Here is a 17,334-nt window from a genome sequence, read left to right as displayed (position 1 = left end):
TGATCATCATCAGAAGGACACGTGTGGATCGAACCAGCGGCCTCCCAGTTATAGGGAGATCACAATGGAGAAATACATGTTGCTCAAATATTACAAGAAATTTGGATCAAATGTAAAACAGAATATCTAATATTAGGTCACTAAATTGAAGGTGACAACGGAGTTCAAATAGTTAATACATATTTGTTTATTGGTTCCCAAGAATTCTGTAGGAAGTCAAACGTACAATGGCCTAGACACAAATAGAACAAGAGCGACAGTCCAAATTTTACACAGCGTATCCAATCAGGCCTCCTTTGCCGATGCACTCTCCGATGTAGAACCACATCAACACTTCAGTTGCCACCAGCCCGTTCCTTAAAGCGTCCTAAAGAGGGGGAGAAATGAAGAACGTAACTATGAAATCTTTTTTCATGAATCCATGGAACATCGCTAAATAACTAAAACTGGAAACACATTTTAGTAAAGACACAGCATTCTTTAACTTGACTAAATTCTATAACATATTCTTGATGAAATTTTGACTCCACAATATTTTGGTGCAGAGGACAGAGTTGGCTAGCAAACACAAATGTTACTTCATTTAACCTTTGGTTTTATCATTTGTAAGTGTGCATAATGAAGCATTTTGACTCAAGCAGATGGAGCCTTAATTATAAAAACATTAAATAGAAGAGAATCATATAAACATATTATAATAATTGGCAGACTTATCTGGCAATGAAACAAACTTAAAATGCATCCAAAAACTAAGTAACTGTTCGTGCACACCTCCAAAATGTAATTAATGTGTAGTTAAAGAGAAAAGTTAAGATTTAAAACACATATTGACAGTAAATATAAAAACAAATTAATATTTTATACAACAATCACAATGTTTAAATCAAAGACACAATATACATTCAAGGTTTTTGATTATTTCAAACAAATATCTAACAACCTTCATGAATCATGTGAGAGACACGCAGCACTGAATGGGTAGTTGTGAGTACTGAGGAGCTCGACCCATGCGCCTCTCATCTGTGCTTGTGCAGTATTACTGCAGAAGTCCTGTGGCGTACAATGTCTAATAAGAGGTTTCCCAATGGTCACTTTGAGAAAATTATTACTTAATTTATTTATTTATTCGACAACACTACATTAATGAGTTCACAGCTCACATTAAACACTTCACCACAGCAAACGTAGGGGAAAAAATAAGTTGATGAAAATTTGCATCAGGACTGCTTAAAGAGTTCATATGAATGTAACATAAACTTACAATCAATACTATTTATTTGAGTATTTGTTGCGTTTCATGAATTGTTATTAGACTTAGACTTTCTTTATTGTCATTGCACAAAAACATATCACTGTATTATGGCAACGAAATTTCGGTCTGAGGCCTCCGGTTTCCAAAAACAAAAACTATATGTCCAAAATAAATATCAGATAAATACTAACAAAAAATAAATAAAAAAAATAAACAAATTATATATATATATATATATATATATATATATATATATATATATATATATATCGGTAGTGTGTTGGTGCATTTGCTGCTTACTTTGTTTAGAAATAAACATACAAATACAATCACAAAAACATCAATATATTTTACTGCTACACATTTTGCTGCTGTTGCAACTCATCCACCTTCAGCATTGATTGATGGGGGATTCAATTCTGGCCTTACCTTCACAGTGGTCTGACCCAGGCGCCCGCTCTGGAAAGCCTTTACCAGGTTTGATGCCCCTTCAATGGCCTTGGGGATCTCCGCAGGAGACGGTGGGACAAGTTCCACACGAGCATAGTGCCAGAAAGTCGCGAGCCGGGGTTTGGAGTAGGTGACAGCGGCTGACAGACACAACACACACGCTTGTTTACAGCACCGCAGATGATACTTAAGCACGTTGACAATCGAAATATAATGGAAGAAATTCAACAAACAAAGTCTAACGTTTCCAACAGCAAACAGGAAAACGATACAAGGTCAATATTTGGGAAGGTTAGGGTTGTATACAAATGTAGCTGGTAGCTAGGCTACGCTTGCCAATGAAGCTACTCACACATTTTATAGTCTAATGAAACGGAACAGGCAGTAACTACTGCCGAAATTATGTTGGCCAAACTCACCGCCGACTAGTGTCGGTACTTTCGCAACCATTTTCTGCACCGCCTGGGCCATTTTAACAGTTTAGATGTTGACTGTTTCCAATGGTGCTGCTACACGACTGAATGTCACCTCCAGTGGAGCGGAGCGCCGCAGCCTTCCTTGTTGGTTATAATCGTGCCATGCTGGTGCGTGAGTGACTCCTGCAGGTGCGGAGTACAAATTACACCAATCCGATCGAGCATAAAATGTTCATTTACCGTTGTTTTGTTGTCTTGTTGGTATTTTTTTATGGCGAAGACCGGAGTCGTATTCATTGGGAATGCTTAGAAATTCATACAGATTATACTGATCGTTTCTGTATGCGAGGATGTGACTACCACTAGATGGCGATAGCATTAACATGAAGCCCAAACACGACAAACTGAATTCCAGCGAAGAAACAAGTGACGTCTGCTGTCGTAAACAACGTCAAATGGCTTAGCGTCTATAGCTAACAACTTGAGCGCTTTTTGTTTTCTTTTATTTTCGTTTGGCGTCTTTGAAATCTTAATAAATGGGGACGAGCCATTTACCATGAAACTCCGGGTGCAGTGTGACAGGTGAGATGGTTTTCTTGTCTCGATGATGTGGAAACAACTGCGAGTTGTCATTGCTGACGACGGTGTCATAGTCGTGTCGATAGACGGAAACTTCTTTGGTGTGAATGTTCTTGTTTTATGTCACATGTTTTTGTGTTATGATCAGAACATGATCCAAAAGCAAGTACGTCGGTATTCAACAGTACTTTTTGTTTGTAAAATGGAAGGCTGTCGAGACTTCGAGTTTCGTTTTGTACTGTCGTGCCAGTGGTTACAACTGTATTGTTATGAATGTAATATTATAAATAAATAAAAAGTCTGAAGTGACATATTTCTGTCAATTTCAATTCTTCCATAGTAGCACCACCGCAAACTGGTTCCTTATTTTAGATGAGAAGAAGAACCTCTGCTTAGACTGAACTGAACCTACTCTGCAGTCACGTCTTGAATTCCAGACACAGAAACTTTAAATTGATTAAATATAATCGCTATTCATTAACGTGATCACTATTTCAGACATTATGGATTGCAGCTGACATCATAGGAGCCATTTTCTTTAACCAGTTTTCCTCATATTGGGGCCTTCTTTGTGTGATGATATTATATACAGTGGTACCTCGGTTCTCGACCACAATCCGTTGCAGACGGCCATTTGAGAAGCGAATTGTTTGAAATCTGAATCTATTTTCCCCTTTACAATGAATGGAAAAAGAAAGAATGCGTTCCAAGCCTTAAAATAGTCTTTTGTAGGAGTGAATGTAGAGTGTCTGCTGCAGGTGCGCTGTTCCTCTATGTGTGTGGCCGCTGCATGTGGGAGGGGTTGCCGAGTGAGTGACGTCTCTCCAGAAGTGAAGAGGTGCCCGGTGCGTGTCCAGCTCTGAATGTGCGCTTCTGTGCAGTTTGGCTGTGACAAAGTCATAAACCAAGTAACTTAGCTCTGTCCCAGACTCGCCTCATCCCTGTCCCAGCTCCGGCCCACAACAGGACATCAAACCCTGGAGTGAGCTCCAGCCTCGGAGGTGTGGAGAGCGAGCACCTCCCCTGTGACACTCTACCACGGTCCAGTGTGGAGACAGGAAAGGTTTTACACCTCAATATGAAGAAAAAACAGTCAGTAAATGTAGCTAACGGGACACATATGCATACTGAGGCTGCGTTACACACAATAACAATTGTGTGCGGGCGCATCGGGGTCAGCTGATTGGTCCGCGCACCTTATGTTTTTCCGGCTTTTTTCGGGGGCGTTCAAGCGAAATTATTGTTCAAACTCCTATTTGTTCGAAGTCTGGGACGTTCGAAAACTGAGGTACCACTGTATATGATATTCTATTAATGATAATTATATTTCTGGGATGACACAAGCGTTTAATCTAAAGTAACATTATTATCCTGGTAGTTTGCACTCAGCACATTTTTTTTTATGTTGTAGGAATGAATTCAGAAGACCAGCGAATCTGATTCCAACTGTAATGCAGCCTAATTCAAGCCACGGGAGCTCACAGGCAGCTGCAAATGGTCTATCCCTAACTCTGCAACCAGAGCTCCTCAACAGGCCTTTGCCGTCTACAGCCGCTGCTTCCACCTCAGAGATCAACGAAGTGAGAGTATCCATGACAGGGACTGAGTCCAGCGGAGGAGCATCATCCAGAAGGTCAAGAGCCCACTCCCACAGCCACTCACATTCACATGGACACGTGCGGGCTCAGCGCTCCACTTCTGAGCCAGAGCCAGACTCGCCTGAGTCTGATATCGACTCAGGAGAACCCAGTACCTCTCTGTCGGAGCTGCGTTACCTCCTTAGGTGGCTTCAAAAAAGCCTTCCTTTTCTTGTCATCCTGTGTGCTAAACTGGTCATCCAACACACATTAGGTAAGTTCCAGCTCCACTGTAGGAAGCACATTCAGCCTCATTGGTCTAAACTCTTATTCTCACTAGGGCTTGCTGTTGGAGTTGGACTCTTCATGACTTTTCTGTACGTGAATAAAAACATTCAAACGCAAGTGTTTTTGCAGGTGAGACCAAATGATCCAAATCTGCCTTGTCAGATTATTGTCATTCATGCTTGTCTGTTACTGCAGGAGCGACATTCAAAGCCACAGTGTTTATGGCTGCTCGTCTTCCTTCTCTCTTCTACCGCCCTGCTCTACTACACCTTTTCCACGGAGGCACTTTACTACTGGTAATGTAGTTTACTGTTTATCATCCTTTTTTGATGTCAAATGTCACATTTCACCTTTCTAGCCTGGTCTTTCTCAACTCCACGAATGAGCCACTGGGATTCTGGGATGTTTTATGGGCAGTCGGCATCACCAACTTTGTAATAAAGTTCATTTTCATGGGGCTCAAGTGCCTTATCCTGCTGCTTCCAGCCTCACTGGTGACCTTCCGAGCCCAGGTGAGAGCTCCTCTTTTCTTGGTACCGTTGAGGTAGAATATTTACGCGTATGTGATCTAAAAAAACTATGCTTTATTTATTGTTATGCTGGGGATTACACCTGCAGAGATGTGCTAGCATCATGCAAGCACATCTCCCATATGCTTCCTGTAAAGATATTTTGTATTTGTTCTCTAACCGAGTGCATATTTAAAGAAATCCATTTGAAAACATGACAGACATGAAGAACATGAAGAAAGCTGTTAGACATATGGGTCTGTGTTCAGGGTCGTTGGCTGATGATGGCAGAAGAAACGGGTCAACTTCACCAAGCGATGGCTCCTGTCCCGCTGTGGTTCCGCTACCTTGTCACCTACCATGAGGCTGACGGTGCTCCGGGACTCACTCTGGGGATTCTTCTGGCGTTGCTCTACCTCATATTGAAGGTACAATATGGCCCTCAGAAGCTTTGATACCAGATTCCAGTTGTGATACCACCGTCTGTTTTTGTTTTTCTCTCAGCTTTTGGGACTGTATGGGCAGTTGACGTCAATTCTGAAGACTGTGAAGTTGGTTCTGAAGGGCGAGGTAAGTCAGGAATCTTCTTTTGTGTGCTCGTATGTCAGCCAGCTCATTGACCTGGATGGGTGTGTGTGCTCAGCACACGGGCGCAGCAGCGACTAGGAGTCAGTGCAGTGAGGCCGGAGATGTGTGTCCCATCTGCCAGGGAGAGTACAGAGAGCCCCGCGTCCTGATCTGCCAGGTGACTGATGCGACAACAAGCAATTTTAATGAAGTGAGTTTCACTGATGTCTCCAACTTCCTGTGCAGCACATTTTCTGTGACGAATGCATCGCACTGTGGTTCAACCGTGAGAAGAGCTGCCCCCTCTGCCGCACCGTCATCACAGAGAAGGTGTACACTTGGAGGGACGGAGCGACGTCACCACACCTGCAGATTTACTGAGGAGTTCAGCTCCTCGCTTCAATTAATGTGATGTTAAAGTGTCAAGGCCCACTGACTGGTAATGTTGCACGCACTGTTGAGTCATCAGAACCAGACGATTGTTCTGTGAACCGAACTGCAATTTATAAAAAGAATCAGATGGTTACTGCATTTTTCAATTTTTATTTTGGGAGTGTTTGACTGCAGTGTTTTATTTGGATGTATCTAAACTCTCACACTCCCACATGAACACTCTGGAATGTCGCTGCGTTCCAGATGCAGTAACATAAACACCCAAATCCTGGATGCAGTTTCACTTAAGGTTCATGACCGTGTCACATTTTTCTTTTACCTTTTTACTTAGTGTGGTGGTGTTTATTTTTACCTTCTGCCTTTCCTATAAGAAATTTGAAGGGACCTTTTTATTGTATATAAAATAAAGAGTTATATACCTGCAAATGTTTTTCAACATTTGATAAATCGATCATGTATTTAACATGCAAAACAATCCTTCTGTTTTTATATTTTTTTTCCAAAGTATGAACTGGTATTACGCTTTCCTGCTAGCTACATATTTGAACTGATTCATTGGATGTGACGTGGTGAGTCGTCTTATTCAGACTGATGAATATGATGCACATTTTTTTCCTCTTAGGAGAATGATTTACACAGAAATTATTTTTCTACATTTAAGGTTGTATTTTGTACAAAAAGCCAAAGATGAGGAGAGGCATCTATTTTGTTATGAATGAGGACAATTTCACTGAATTTTCAATCCATCTCAATAAAGACTTTCACTTTAGAAGTTTGTGTTGTGTGCACTGTTTTATTCAAATTCGTAAAAAGGACTCAGTACCTTGTTATTTGCGTCGCAACTCGACTTGAAAGCGCCGACTTGCGGGCTGAGGGGGACAGTTCGGGGGTTACTGCTGTGACGTCATATTCATGCGCGGTTCCCATGTCAACAATGGATGAGAGACACTCTGTGATCTGTTTACTTCTCGGCCTGTGGCTTTATGCCAAACGCAGGTCCGAAGAAAGTCGGGAAAGGTTGCGGGCGGCGAGACAGAACACCTTGGCAAAGTATCGGAGAGTTTGGGAAACCATCCTGCAATACGAAGCCGAGGAGCGGAGGAGACGAAGAAGACGCCGTATGTGGGTATGCTAATGATGCTAATGCTAATCACGTTGTCGTAGCTTGAAGTTCTTTTCTAAAACGTTTGTGTATTGTTCTGTCAGGTGGCTCTCGCTAAACGATACCGCTCCAACCCGTCGCTCTGGGCGCATAACAGAAACTCTTAAGTGGTGGGATGTTGTTGTCCCTGGCTTCACCAATGAGGAGTGGCTGCAGAACTTCAGGATGGCTGAAGAAACCTCTTGTGCAAGAAAGTGCGTACAGCAATGGAGAGACGACACACCACTTTCCGCCTGTGTTTGCCGTTCAAGAAGAGAGTGGCTATTGCTATGTGGAAGCTTGCTACTGGCTCGGAGTACAAGGATATTGGAGAGCGCTTTGGAGTCGGCATCACTACTGTGCAGCGGTGTGTGCTGGAGTTTTGTACTGCGGCAGAGACGCTGTTGGTGCCAGAGCAAATCCGTTTTCCAGGTGAAGCCCGGTTCAGAGATATTGCCAGGCACTTTGAGAACACATGGGGGTTCCCACACTGCTATTGATAGTTTCCGTATACCCATCACCACCCCACACGACTGTCTTGATTCTCTGTGATGGACCGGGGTTATTCTGGAACATGTTTGCTGCCCTGTCTGGTAGTTTCGGTGATGCTCGGGTCCTGAGACTGTCCACACTGTGGGACCTCCCGGGGAAACCTATTTCCATCTGACATCAGAGATATCAACGGAGTGGCTACTGGCTATTACATCCTTGGAAACACCGCTTATCCCAGGACTGGCTTTTGAAGCGGTTACGTGACAACGGACCTCTGACTGAAGGTCAGCTCGTGTTCAACCAGGTCTTCAGTCAAAGACATGAGGTTGTCGAAAAAGCCTTTGGTAGGCTGGCAGGAAGGTGGCGCTGCCTTCTCAAAAGGATCGACTGCGGCATCCACTTGGTCAATTCCGTGCTGCTGACCTGCTGCGCCTTGCAATATTTATGTGAAAGTCGTGGAGAGACTTTCAATAGCACATGGGAAGTCCGTGCTACAGCGTTTGAGTGCCTTCCAAGGTGAGGAAGAGGCCGACGAAGGAAAGGATTTAAGAAATGCTCTGATGCAGCTCATGTGTTCTCACACATAACCAGGAACTGAAGCGTTGGAAATGATTCACTTTCTGTAGAATGTCATTGTTTCTGAGTTGCGTTCCAAATATTTCTGGGTTGCAGGTGGGCATCCAATTGTTACGGATGCATTAGCTGTCTGAAGGTGTGTTTTCTAAATGAAGATTGTCTATTTTTTCACGCCTGTTCACTTTATTCAAGAGTAATAACATTTGTTTTCATCTTCAAATAAATGACCAATGTGGGCATTTACATCGTACACAAAGGCTGAAAGTTGTTTTTCCACCATTCTCACATTTTGTTAGGTAGTGCAAATATATAGCAGTCAGTTTATTTTACAGGTCAACAAAAATAGAATATGATTTAGGAATAAAATGCCAATTCGAAACTAGTGTCTTATAGCCCAAACAAGGTCAGACAGAAGAGGAGGACCAGCAGGCAACGGCCTGTGAACTTTCCACCTTCCTTAAAACAGCTACTCTGAGACATGCAACATCTCTGGGACACCTCTCAAATAGCTCTTCTGGCTGTGCCCGGTACAATGTGTCTTCATGTTGCATGTCTTGCAGAACAGGAACAAGATCTACTTTTCTGATTGGCCTTTTCCTGTTCCTCCTGAATCCACGTCTCACTGTTTGTTTGTAGATTGATAAATGCTTTTAGTCCTCGTCGCTCATTCTAGCTCCATCTGAACATCATCGTCCCGATACAATCCTCAATGACTGATATCATTTTCAAACAAGATTCATTTATTCTCTCATGTTGATGAAACATATCCACACAGTAAAACACAAAATAGAACAAGTCTGAACACGTACTTTACATTTTAAAGCACAAACTATATACAACCCCTTGTGAACAAATGACACAACACAAACTAGTGTTGGACCCCTCCCCTATATACAGCAATATATGGAACTGTACAAACACTTTTCTCTCAGGAACAAGGCACAAACACACATTTGTTTTTGCTTTGTCAGGACTGTGCAGCGACACAAAAATTCAAGTTTCAGTCACAGCTCAAAAAGCTTCTGTGAAAACAAAACAAAAACACCGCCCTTGAATGAATTGTAAATATAATACATTTGGACTTTGAAGCATGTGAGAAAAATACAAAAGTCAAACATGATAGAAGAATGCTGCCTTTATGTTAATAAATAACTTGTTTGCATAGAGATTAAAATTCACAATAGAAACTCAACGGCACTTCAAATAAATATTGCAAACACATAAGTGGTCCTGAAAACACAAAGAATGGAAAAACAACAACCAAATCCAACATTTAAGAGGATGACTGTTCACATATTAAGATGAAGCAATAAAAAAAATAACCAATTCAGTTGGTTGCTTAAAACAGTGGCATGGTCAGTATGTATTGCTGTCACCAAGCTAGCAGCTTTAAATGAAGGAGTCGTGGATCTGATGCAGATTATCAGGCTACAAACAATACCTCGTTACGGAACATGGTACCACCAGTCAATATGTGTAACTGAGATCTTATTTAGATATTTAAAAAAAAAAAAGGTGATGAATAAGGTCACTAATTGGCTACATTCAACGTAAATAGACTAGTGGTGCAGTTCAGAATTGTGCTCCAGCGAACTCTGGTAACCTCACCTGTCTTCATTCTCGAGGTTTCAGAAAGTTGTTAAAAAAAAAAAAACTGTGCCAACCGCTCGATCAGATTCCAGAAAGTGACTCGTAAACATAGCATCGTAGGCACTTGTAACACAGGATGATGGTGCCCAGCGACCTTTTTTTGTTTCTTCAAGCCATTATCACAGATGTAGTTGGCGATGCGCCTCATGCAAAAAGTGGCCAGAGTGAAGGCCACAGTGGAAAACTATAACGGCTCGCAGTGAAAAATAAACCATCATAATTCCAGCTGGCCGGGTCACCCGACGGCAGATCAGAAACAGCTGGTGATCGGCGTCAACAGTATCGTTTGGAAAGGAAAAAAAGGAATTTTAAAAGCCCTAAATGTTTCATGAAACCCAAACGTCAAATGTTCATGCGTAGATGTTCGGGTCTCTTGGAGTTCAGGGGAAAAGCTTGTTTTTTGGAAAACCCAGCGCTCACTCCCGGCGACCGTCTGATGGGAAGAGGTGCCGACACCTTGAATGTGCCTGTATCCATGTGCTCCACCGTCGACTGTTCCATTGAAGAATCTGGACAGCTGTAGGTGAGCAGCGGTGAGGTGGAGGTCAGCGAAGGTCCCCGAGGCCAGAAGTCTCCGCTGGCTAACTTCACCGGGCTGCAGAAGGGAAACCTCCATTTTAAATTCATCTGTAATCATGTGACATTGAGTACGGGACACCACTCTCACCTCACAGGTGTCCTTGGACTTCCGGGAAACTTGCGCGGGGATCTGAACTTTGGCTCGTAGGAGAAATTCTCTTTGACGTTCTCTAGCACAGAGGGGGCTACATATGTGAAACCCTGAGGTGGAGACAGAGATGGAGATCAGAACATCCTGCATTACAATCTGCCACACAGCATGTTTGAGTCAGAGAGTGGGACATTGAAACAGTCCAGCAGTGATCTTGAGAGCAACAGTGCGACCGTGTCAGTTGGAGACCACGCATGCGTCACTCACAAGGAAGACTTGATTGGCGCTCTCGCTGAGCGTGGAGTCATCAGGACTGTCCACCGGGGCCTGGCTGGTGAACTTGGAGTCAAACTGGCTGACATCATCGGCCGATTTCTGCCAATAACATTCAGTTAGATTCAAATAACCAAGAGTCATAGGTAGCTTCAAAGAGTGGAAGAGTGTGAACAGTCGACTCACCAGGGTTGGTTTGAAAGGAGGCTCCACTCTGTGGGCCAAGAGGTCGTCCCACTTGACGTGTCGGAAGAACGTGTGCGTCTGGAGGAGGAGCGATACATATTTAGTATGATCATAGTTTTTTTCGCTGATCAGAAATATAAGCCGCTCCTTTAAACACATTGGAATGTTGAATTGAATCCTTTTTTTTTTAAACGTGGGAGGAAATCATAGGAAGCCCGCACTAGCACAAGGAGATCACCCCAAAGCAGCAGACAAGAACTGAAGAAATGTTCTTTGACTAAAACCTGGTCCATTGAAATGACCATTATAAAGTTCACCTCTCAACACTGTCGGCTGTTAGCACAGCTCACGGTTCCAGTTTGCCCACCATGGTCTATATTTTAAAGCAGCCTTTGCTGCCACCTACAGTCAAGATAAAGAATATCAATCCGTTTGTCAGCGGCAGGTTTCTGGGAACCGGATTTGGAGCTGGGTTATGAAGTAAAATAGGATTTGTCTCCCATAAATTGACTGTTGACTGTCTAGTTTCAAAATCATTATCATACTAAAATAGTTTTGCAGAATACTGTGGAGTGATTGCAAAGCAGTAATTGGCACCATTGAGGTACAACCTCTTACAGACATGTGCACCTCTCGCTGCTGATGTCAGCTTTTCTCTGGCTAATAATGAAAGGTTTCCGATGCGTATGATGAACACACCTGAATGTCTGCAGCATCTCCAGGCCCTCCACCGAGTCGGTTGAAAGAATTCCGTTTTAGCAGCTACAACACACCGAAGAAGAAAGTTAACTTCTGTGTGCTTCAGAAAGACTGTGGACGGCTCACCTTTTTCAAGAGGTCGCGAGCCTCTGGCGTGAGGTAGGGTGGAAGACTCAGTTTGCACTTGAGGATCTTGTCGATGGTTTTCTTGCGGTTCTCAGCGGTAAACGGAGGCTGTAACGGAGAACATAAGATAAGCATCCGGCAACAATGTATCAGAGTCAAAAGCAAAAACAAGGAATGCACACGCACCGCTCCTGTCAGCATGTCATACATGAGCGCCCCCAGGCTCCACCAGTCCACTGCTCTGTTGTGACCACTTCTGGTGAGGATCTCCGGAGCCCTGAACAAGACGTCACTTTAGCTCATGCCTACACATCAGTGGAGTCAATGCTCTTGATCTGAGACATACATGTATTCAATGGTGCCGCAGAAGGTGTGTGTGACGGTCCCGTCGTGGATGGACTCTTTGCAAAGGCCGAAATCAGTCAGCTTCACGTGCCCTAGAGAGACATTAGAATTAGACGCTGGAATCTTGTGAAAATCAATCAGATCAGTTGAGGTGAAATAGTAGTACCGTTTTTGTTGAGCATGATGTTTTCTGGCTTCAAGTCTCGATAGATGATGCCTTTCTGGTGCAGGTGACCCAGCGCCATTGAAATCTCAGCCAGATAGAAACTGCGAAAACGAAAGGAACCACATTCCATGTCAGTCCACACGCAAAAATATTCTTCAGGAATGTTACTTGTACACAACCCGCTCTGGTTTCGGTAGTGAGCAAACGTCAAACTGGATTCTTGCCAGCAGATGTGTCAAAAAGTTCACCATGTATAATTCACTAGCAATGCTGTGTCATAGAAACACAACTCAGATTTGCATGAAAACAAAAGAAATGTTAACCATATTTGTATATATCTCTATCAAACTCTCGGAGGAAGGTGTATGAACAGTTTAAACATGCAGCGTGCTAATGCTCTCCCATCAACACAATGCTCAGCTGAGACAGCAATCTGATTAAAGGCTTCTTTACCACACCCAGCTTTGTTTCACTTGTTGATTAACTCTACTCTTATGCAAATTGTCGACCCCCACAAACCCACAACGCGTTGTTTTGTATCACTCAGCAGCAACTTATATAGTGTGAAGCTCCTATAAGCCGGCAGCGAACACAAACTTGACCAATAATAAGAAAAACACGGTAAAATTGGAGGGAAAATAAAATATCAGCATAATAAAAAGTACATATTTTGATCAACTAAAACAAGAAAATACATGTATTTGTCATTAATAAAAACAGATGATACCATGCCGTGTCTTCCATGAAGATGCCTTCCCTCTCCAGCTGCATGAAAAGCTCACCCCCTGTAATAAAACACATTAAAATCTTTAGGAAAACAAACTCCCAAACCACTGGGTGATATTACTTCACACTCACCACTGAGATACTCCAAGATCAGGTACAACTTCCCTCCGGTTTGGAAGGCATAGATGAGGTCCACGATGAAAGGGTGCTTCACTTCCTCCAAGATGTTCCTCTCAGCTTTGGTGTGAGCTGTGTCCTTTGCATTACGCACAATCATCGCCTGGAAATGGAGTGGAAACACAGGATCAAAAACCAAGCGCTTTGATGTTGCCGTGCTGTTCTGAAAACATTAAAGTTCAACTCACTTTCTTCAAGACCTTCATGGCAAATATCTTCCCAGATGTGGTACCAGTCACCTTCCGTACTTGGAACACCTACCAAACCATAGAGAGTTAGTGGAGTCATTGACAATGAAAGCTTACTTTACATGATACTGAGAATCTCACCTTGCCATAGCCACCTTTGCCCAACACTTTTAGCAACTCAAAACACTCCGGCCTGATCTTCTCCGTGCCTTTGTTCACAGTGTTCTCCGAGATTTCAAACTTCTCACAGCCATCCATACTGCGGACCAAAAGTGAGGGCACATTTTCAAACTGTGAATTAATGAGATCACTCATTGTTGACAACATCAATCGTAGGCAGGCGTGAGATCCAACCAACGGAGGTGTTACCACACCCAGCGATCACATTAGCAAGTGTGGCAGCTCTGGTGCCAGGACTTATATGTGACATCCTCTACTCACACTTCATAGCCATTGCTTTCATCCATGGATTCAGTGAAGGGGTCCTGAAACAGCAAAACAAAAGGTTTAAACATTAAGTAAATTAAAAATTTCAACCATATTGGTTTTATTAGCAGGATAATATTCAGTGTTTTGTATTCGGGAGTGACGCCGTTGCCAGTCATGGATGACGCATCAAGCATCATGTGACGTCACAATGTGCTCTTTGACTGAGAGCGTAACAGACATTAAAGTCTTCACTTAATAGTAAAACAATTCACATATTTCACGCATATGTTCAAAGTCTATACAGAAGCTGCTGTCAATATGTTGAATGTGAGATATACAGCAACACATCATCGGACGCGATCGATGAAACGTTTCGAAAGTTCTATTTGTTTCTGACACGCGTGTTTTTCCAAAGCCTTTCGACAACAATGTCGACTGTTGCACTCTGTTTTATGCACTTCAGTGCTACATCCGTGAATATAACAGCGCGCGCCACAGTTGAGAAAACTGCTCACGAAGAGTCGAAGGGGACACGAGCCCATCCGGAGTTTAACTTTACGTTTCATGGCTTTTACTCGCTAAACATGCGTGGGGTTTTGGTTGCCTCTGTGAAAGCGTCGCAAACTCCGTGGGCGGTTTACGGGACAACTCTCGAATCCGCGGGAACAAGGCGGAGGAGGTGGCGTCCGAAAATGGAAGCACCAGCGACGCAGGCCTTGACGGGCTGCTATCCTAGCTTAGCATCGAAGCTAACAGCAACTCACCTCATCCTCGAGTTCGTCGCCGGAGAAATCGATATCCGGCTGGTCCAAATCGATGTCAAAAATCCCGGCCATCGTCCTGGTACTTCGCTCAGAAGGCACAGCGTTTCCCCCCTGTTTCACGGCTGGTCCATCTCCCCTTCCCACACTTAGATTAGCGCCTCCACCACCGGCCCGGCGAGTACTATTGATTAGGGGCGTGGTTAGCCGGTGTGGAGGCGTGGTCTGCGAGTTTCTGGACTCTGATTGGTCGAAACTGAGAACGTGGACAACATCTGCTCTAGTAGAATCAAAGACACAATAATCCTTGTCTTGCTTTTAAACGCCAGCTACGACTCGTGACTTAACTGACGAGTTTAACGTGATTACAATAGACAGTCTTTTTCTTCATCGTGATGAAGAATCAAACACCAAACAATTCAGTACACAATTTCCCGTGGGATTAATAAAGTTTTTCTGATTCTGATTCTGACAAATTCAACTTGTCACAGCAGCAAACTTAAAAAAAAAAACATTAAAGACAAACGCTAACCTTTGATCAGGTTCCATCCTGAGTATTAAAGGTCTTTTCTTTGGTTTAAATCAAACAACCCAAGATGTTCACAGTGTCCAATTATATTATATTATATTATATTATATTATATTATATTATATTATATTACCTTCTTCTGCCGCTTATCTGGAGTCGGATCGCGGAGGCAGCATTCGGAGCAAGGAAGCCCAAACTTCCCGAGCCACACAAACCTCCTCCAGCTCCTCCCGGGGGATCCCGAGGCGTTCCCAGGCCAGACCGGAGACATAATCTCTCCAGCGAGTCCTGGGTCTTCCCCGGGGCCTCCTCCCGGTAGGACATGCCCGGGACACCGACCCGGAGAGAGCGGAGCACCCCCCACAGGACACCATGAGGTGGTGCAGGAGGACCACCCCGGTCTGCAGTACCAGAGGTACTAATATCCAGAGGCCTCTGGATTGGCTCTGGATATTATGTTATATATCACCTTGTTCTCTTGGTCACGGGCAGAAATTGAGAGTTTGAAAACTGAAATTGAGTTTGGCTATCTATATATCTATCTATCTATCTTTCTTCATCCATCCACCATCTGACCATATTTATTTTACATTTAACATTGAATCAGTCTTCTTCAAGTCGACAATTAAACTTTATAAAGTGGCTTGTTAAATTCAGGAGCACAGAAAAGTGGTGAGGAGAGACCAGTTTGACGATCACATTGACATTTACATGAAAAAGACAACACTTTCTAATGTTTTCTTTGCATTTACCGAAAGGCAGACTGACGTGCTTGTGTTCTCTTGCGCTTTAAGAAGCTCATTTACACAATGCTTAGACTTGAAAGAAGCCTAAATCATGTGTTAATTCCTCAACAGCTGTGGTCTAAATTTGCATTCAACCAGTGAAGCCTGAATGGATGAGACTAAAAAGCAGGTAGAAAACAATATAAATGAATAATAATTCAGCCTGACGGCATCCCTTACTGCCCTTTGTCACCGGTTCTGTTCATCACTTTTATGGACAGAATTTCTAGGCGTAGCCAGGGGTCGGAGGGGATCCGGTTCGGAAACCACAGAATTTCATCTCTGCTATTTGCGGACGATGTTGTTCTGCTGGCCTCATCGGACCGGGACCTTCAGCATGCGCTGGGTCGGTTTGCAGCCGAGTGTGAAGCGGCCGGGATGAGGATCAGCACCTCCAAGTCTGAGGCCATGGTTCTCGACCGGAACACGGTGGTTTGCTCTCTCCGGGTTGGTGGAGAGTTCTTGCCTCAAGTGGCGGAGTTTAAGTATCTCGGGGTCTTGTTCTCGAGTGAGGGAAAAAGGGAGCGTGAGATTGATAGACGGGTTGGTGCAGCGGCTGCAGTGATGCGGTCGCTGTATCGGACCATCGTGGTGAAGAGAGAGCTGAGTCACAAGACGAAGCTCTCGATTTACCGATCGATCTACGTTCCCACCCTCACCTATGGTCACGAGCTTTGGGTAATGACCGAAAGGATGAGATCGCGGATACAAGCGGCTGAGATGAGTTTCGTCCGCAGGGTGGCTGGGCGCACCCTTAGAGATAGGGTGAGGAGTTCGGTCATCCAGGAAGAGCTCGGGGTGGAGCCGCTGCTCCTCCACATCGAGAGGAACCAGCTGTGGTGGCTCGGGCATCTGATCCGGATGCCCCCTGGACGCCTCCCTGGGGAGGTGTTCCGGGCATGTCCTACCGTCTGGCCTGGGAACGCCTCGGGATCCCCCGGGAGGAGCTGGAGGAGGTTTGTGCGGACCGGGAAGTTTGGGCTTCCCTGCTCTGAATGCTGCCTCCGCGACCCGACCCCGGATAAGCGGCAGAAGAAGGTGAAGGTGAAAGGTGAATAATAATTGGACGCTGTGTCGGTAAAGGGCCTCGTGTGGCTCACGTGGTCAGAGAACAAGTTAGGAAAAATCAAAATAAACTGCGAGTTCACCTTTACACCAGCAGGTGGGAGCAGACGAGGGCATTTGTTGGTCCCCCATGACGCCCGTCATCGCCTGAGTGAGAGTGAAAGAGGAGGCAAAGATAAAGGTATATCTCTATTATTTAAAATATGACGTGTAAAATCATATTTTCAATATAGATATTTAAGTTCAAATGGACGTCAGCCCTCAGTAGTGTATGTCTGTGCGAGCAAAACGACAGAGCTGGGCCCTTCCATCCGCGCAG

At 44.0% G+C, this 17,334-nt stretch overlaps 4 protein-coding genes across 5 annotated transcripts; 2 read left to right on the top strand and 2 right to left on the bottom strand.

Moving 5' to 3' along the window:
* Positions 1 to 163: 163 nt before the first annotated feature.
* Positions 164 to 2,290, bottom strand: atp5l (ATP synthase, H+ transporting, mitochondrial F0 complex, subunit g). The gene is made up of 3 exons (XM_053847777.1): positions 2,122 to 2,290; positions 1,682 to 1,842; positions 164 to 367 (listed from the first exon to the last, which is right to left on the bottom strand). The coding sequence occupies exons 1-3, from the start codon at positions 2,171 to 2,173 to the stop codon at positions 269 to 271; spliced, it is 312 nt and encodes a 103-aa protein (XP_053703752.1). The 5' UTR covers positions 2,174 to 2,290; the 3' UTR covers positions 164 to 268.
* Positions 2,291 to 2,543: 253 nt separating this feature from the next.
* rnft1 (ring finger protein, transmembrane 1) lies at positions 2,544 to 6,784 on the top strand. The gene is made up of 9 exons (XM_053847492.1): positions 2,544 to 2,700; positions 4,109 to 4,548; positions 4,615 to 4,691; positions 4,758 to 4,858; positions 4,921 to 5,074; positions 5,341 to 5,499; positions 5,576 to 5,641; positions 5,715 to 5,816; positions 5,885 to 6,784. Exons 1-9 carry the CDS (start codon positions 2,675 to 2,677, stop codon positions 6,017 to 6,019), a joined length of 1,260 nt encoding a protein of 419 aa, XP_053703467.1. The 5' UTR covers positions 2,544 to 2,674; the 3' UTR covers positions 6,020 to 6,784.
* Positions 6,785 to 6,961: 177 nt separating this feature from the next.
* On the top strand, positions 6,962 to 8,546 carry LOC128748801 (uncharacterized). Of its 2 annotated transcripts, none has more exons than XM_053847794.1 (2): positions 6,962 to 7,153; positions 7,238 to 8,546. In XM_053847794.1, the coding sequence occupies exons 1-2, from the start codon at positions 6,966 to 6,968 to the stop codon at positions 7,722 to 7,724; spliced, it is 675 nt and encodes a 224-aa protein (XP_053703769.1). In that variant the 5' UTR covers positions 6,962 to 6,965; the 3' UTR covers positions 7,725 to 8,546. The 2 variants fall into 2 exon arrangements, with proteins under 2 accessions (XP_053703769.1, XP_053703770.1); XM_053847795.1 differs by having other exon boundaries at positions 6,962 to 7,157; positions 7,238 to 8,539.
* Positions 8,547 to 8,959: 413 nt separating this feature from the next.
* rps6kb1a (ribosomal protein S6 kinase b, polypeptide 1a) lies at positions 8,960 to 14,887 on the bottom strand. Its single transcript, XM_053846775.1, has 15 exons — positions 14,640 to 14,887; positions 13,888 to 13,931; positions 13,588 to 13,705; positions 13,447 to 13,515; positions 13,214 to 13,361; positions 13,083 to 13,140; positions 12,356 to 12,456; positions 12,191 to 12,281; positions 12,031 to 12,121; positions 11,845 to 11,952; positions 11,719 to 11,781; positions 11,020 to 11,097; positions 10,828 to 10,935; positions 10,558 to 10,670; positions 8,960 to 10,485 (listed from the first exon to the last, which is right to left on the bottom strand). The coding sequence occupies exons 1-15, from the start codon at positions 14,709 to 14,711 to the stop codon at positions 10,233 to 10,235; spliced, it is 1,515 nt and encodes a 504-aa protein (XP_053702750.1). The 5' UTR covers positions 14,712 to 14,887; the 3' UTR covers positions 8,960 to 10,232.
* Positions 14,888 to 17,334: the final 2,447 nt, after the last annotated feature.

This window comes from Synchiropus splendidus, chromosome 17, assembly GCF_027744825.2.
Source record: "Synchiropus splendidus isolate RoL2022-P1 chromosome 17, RoL_Sspl_1.0, whole genome shotgun sequence".
Classification (NCBI taxonomy): domain Eukaryota; kingdom Metazoa; phylum Chordata; class Actinopteri; order Syngnathiformes; family Callionymidae; genus Synchiropus; species Synchiropus splendidus.
Note: the sequence above shows the minus strand (reverse complement) of the source record. Positions and strands in the feature narration are given on the sequence as shown.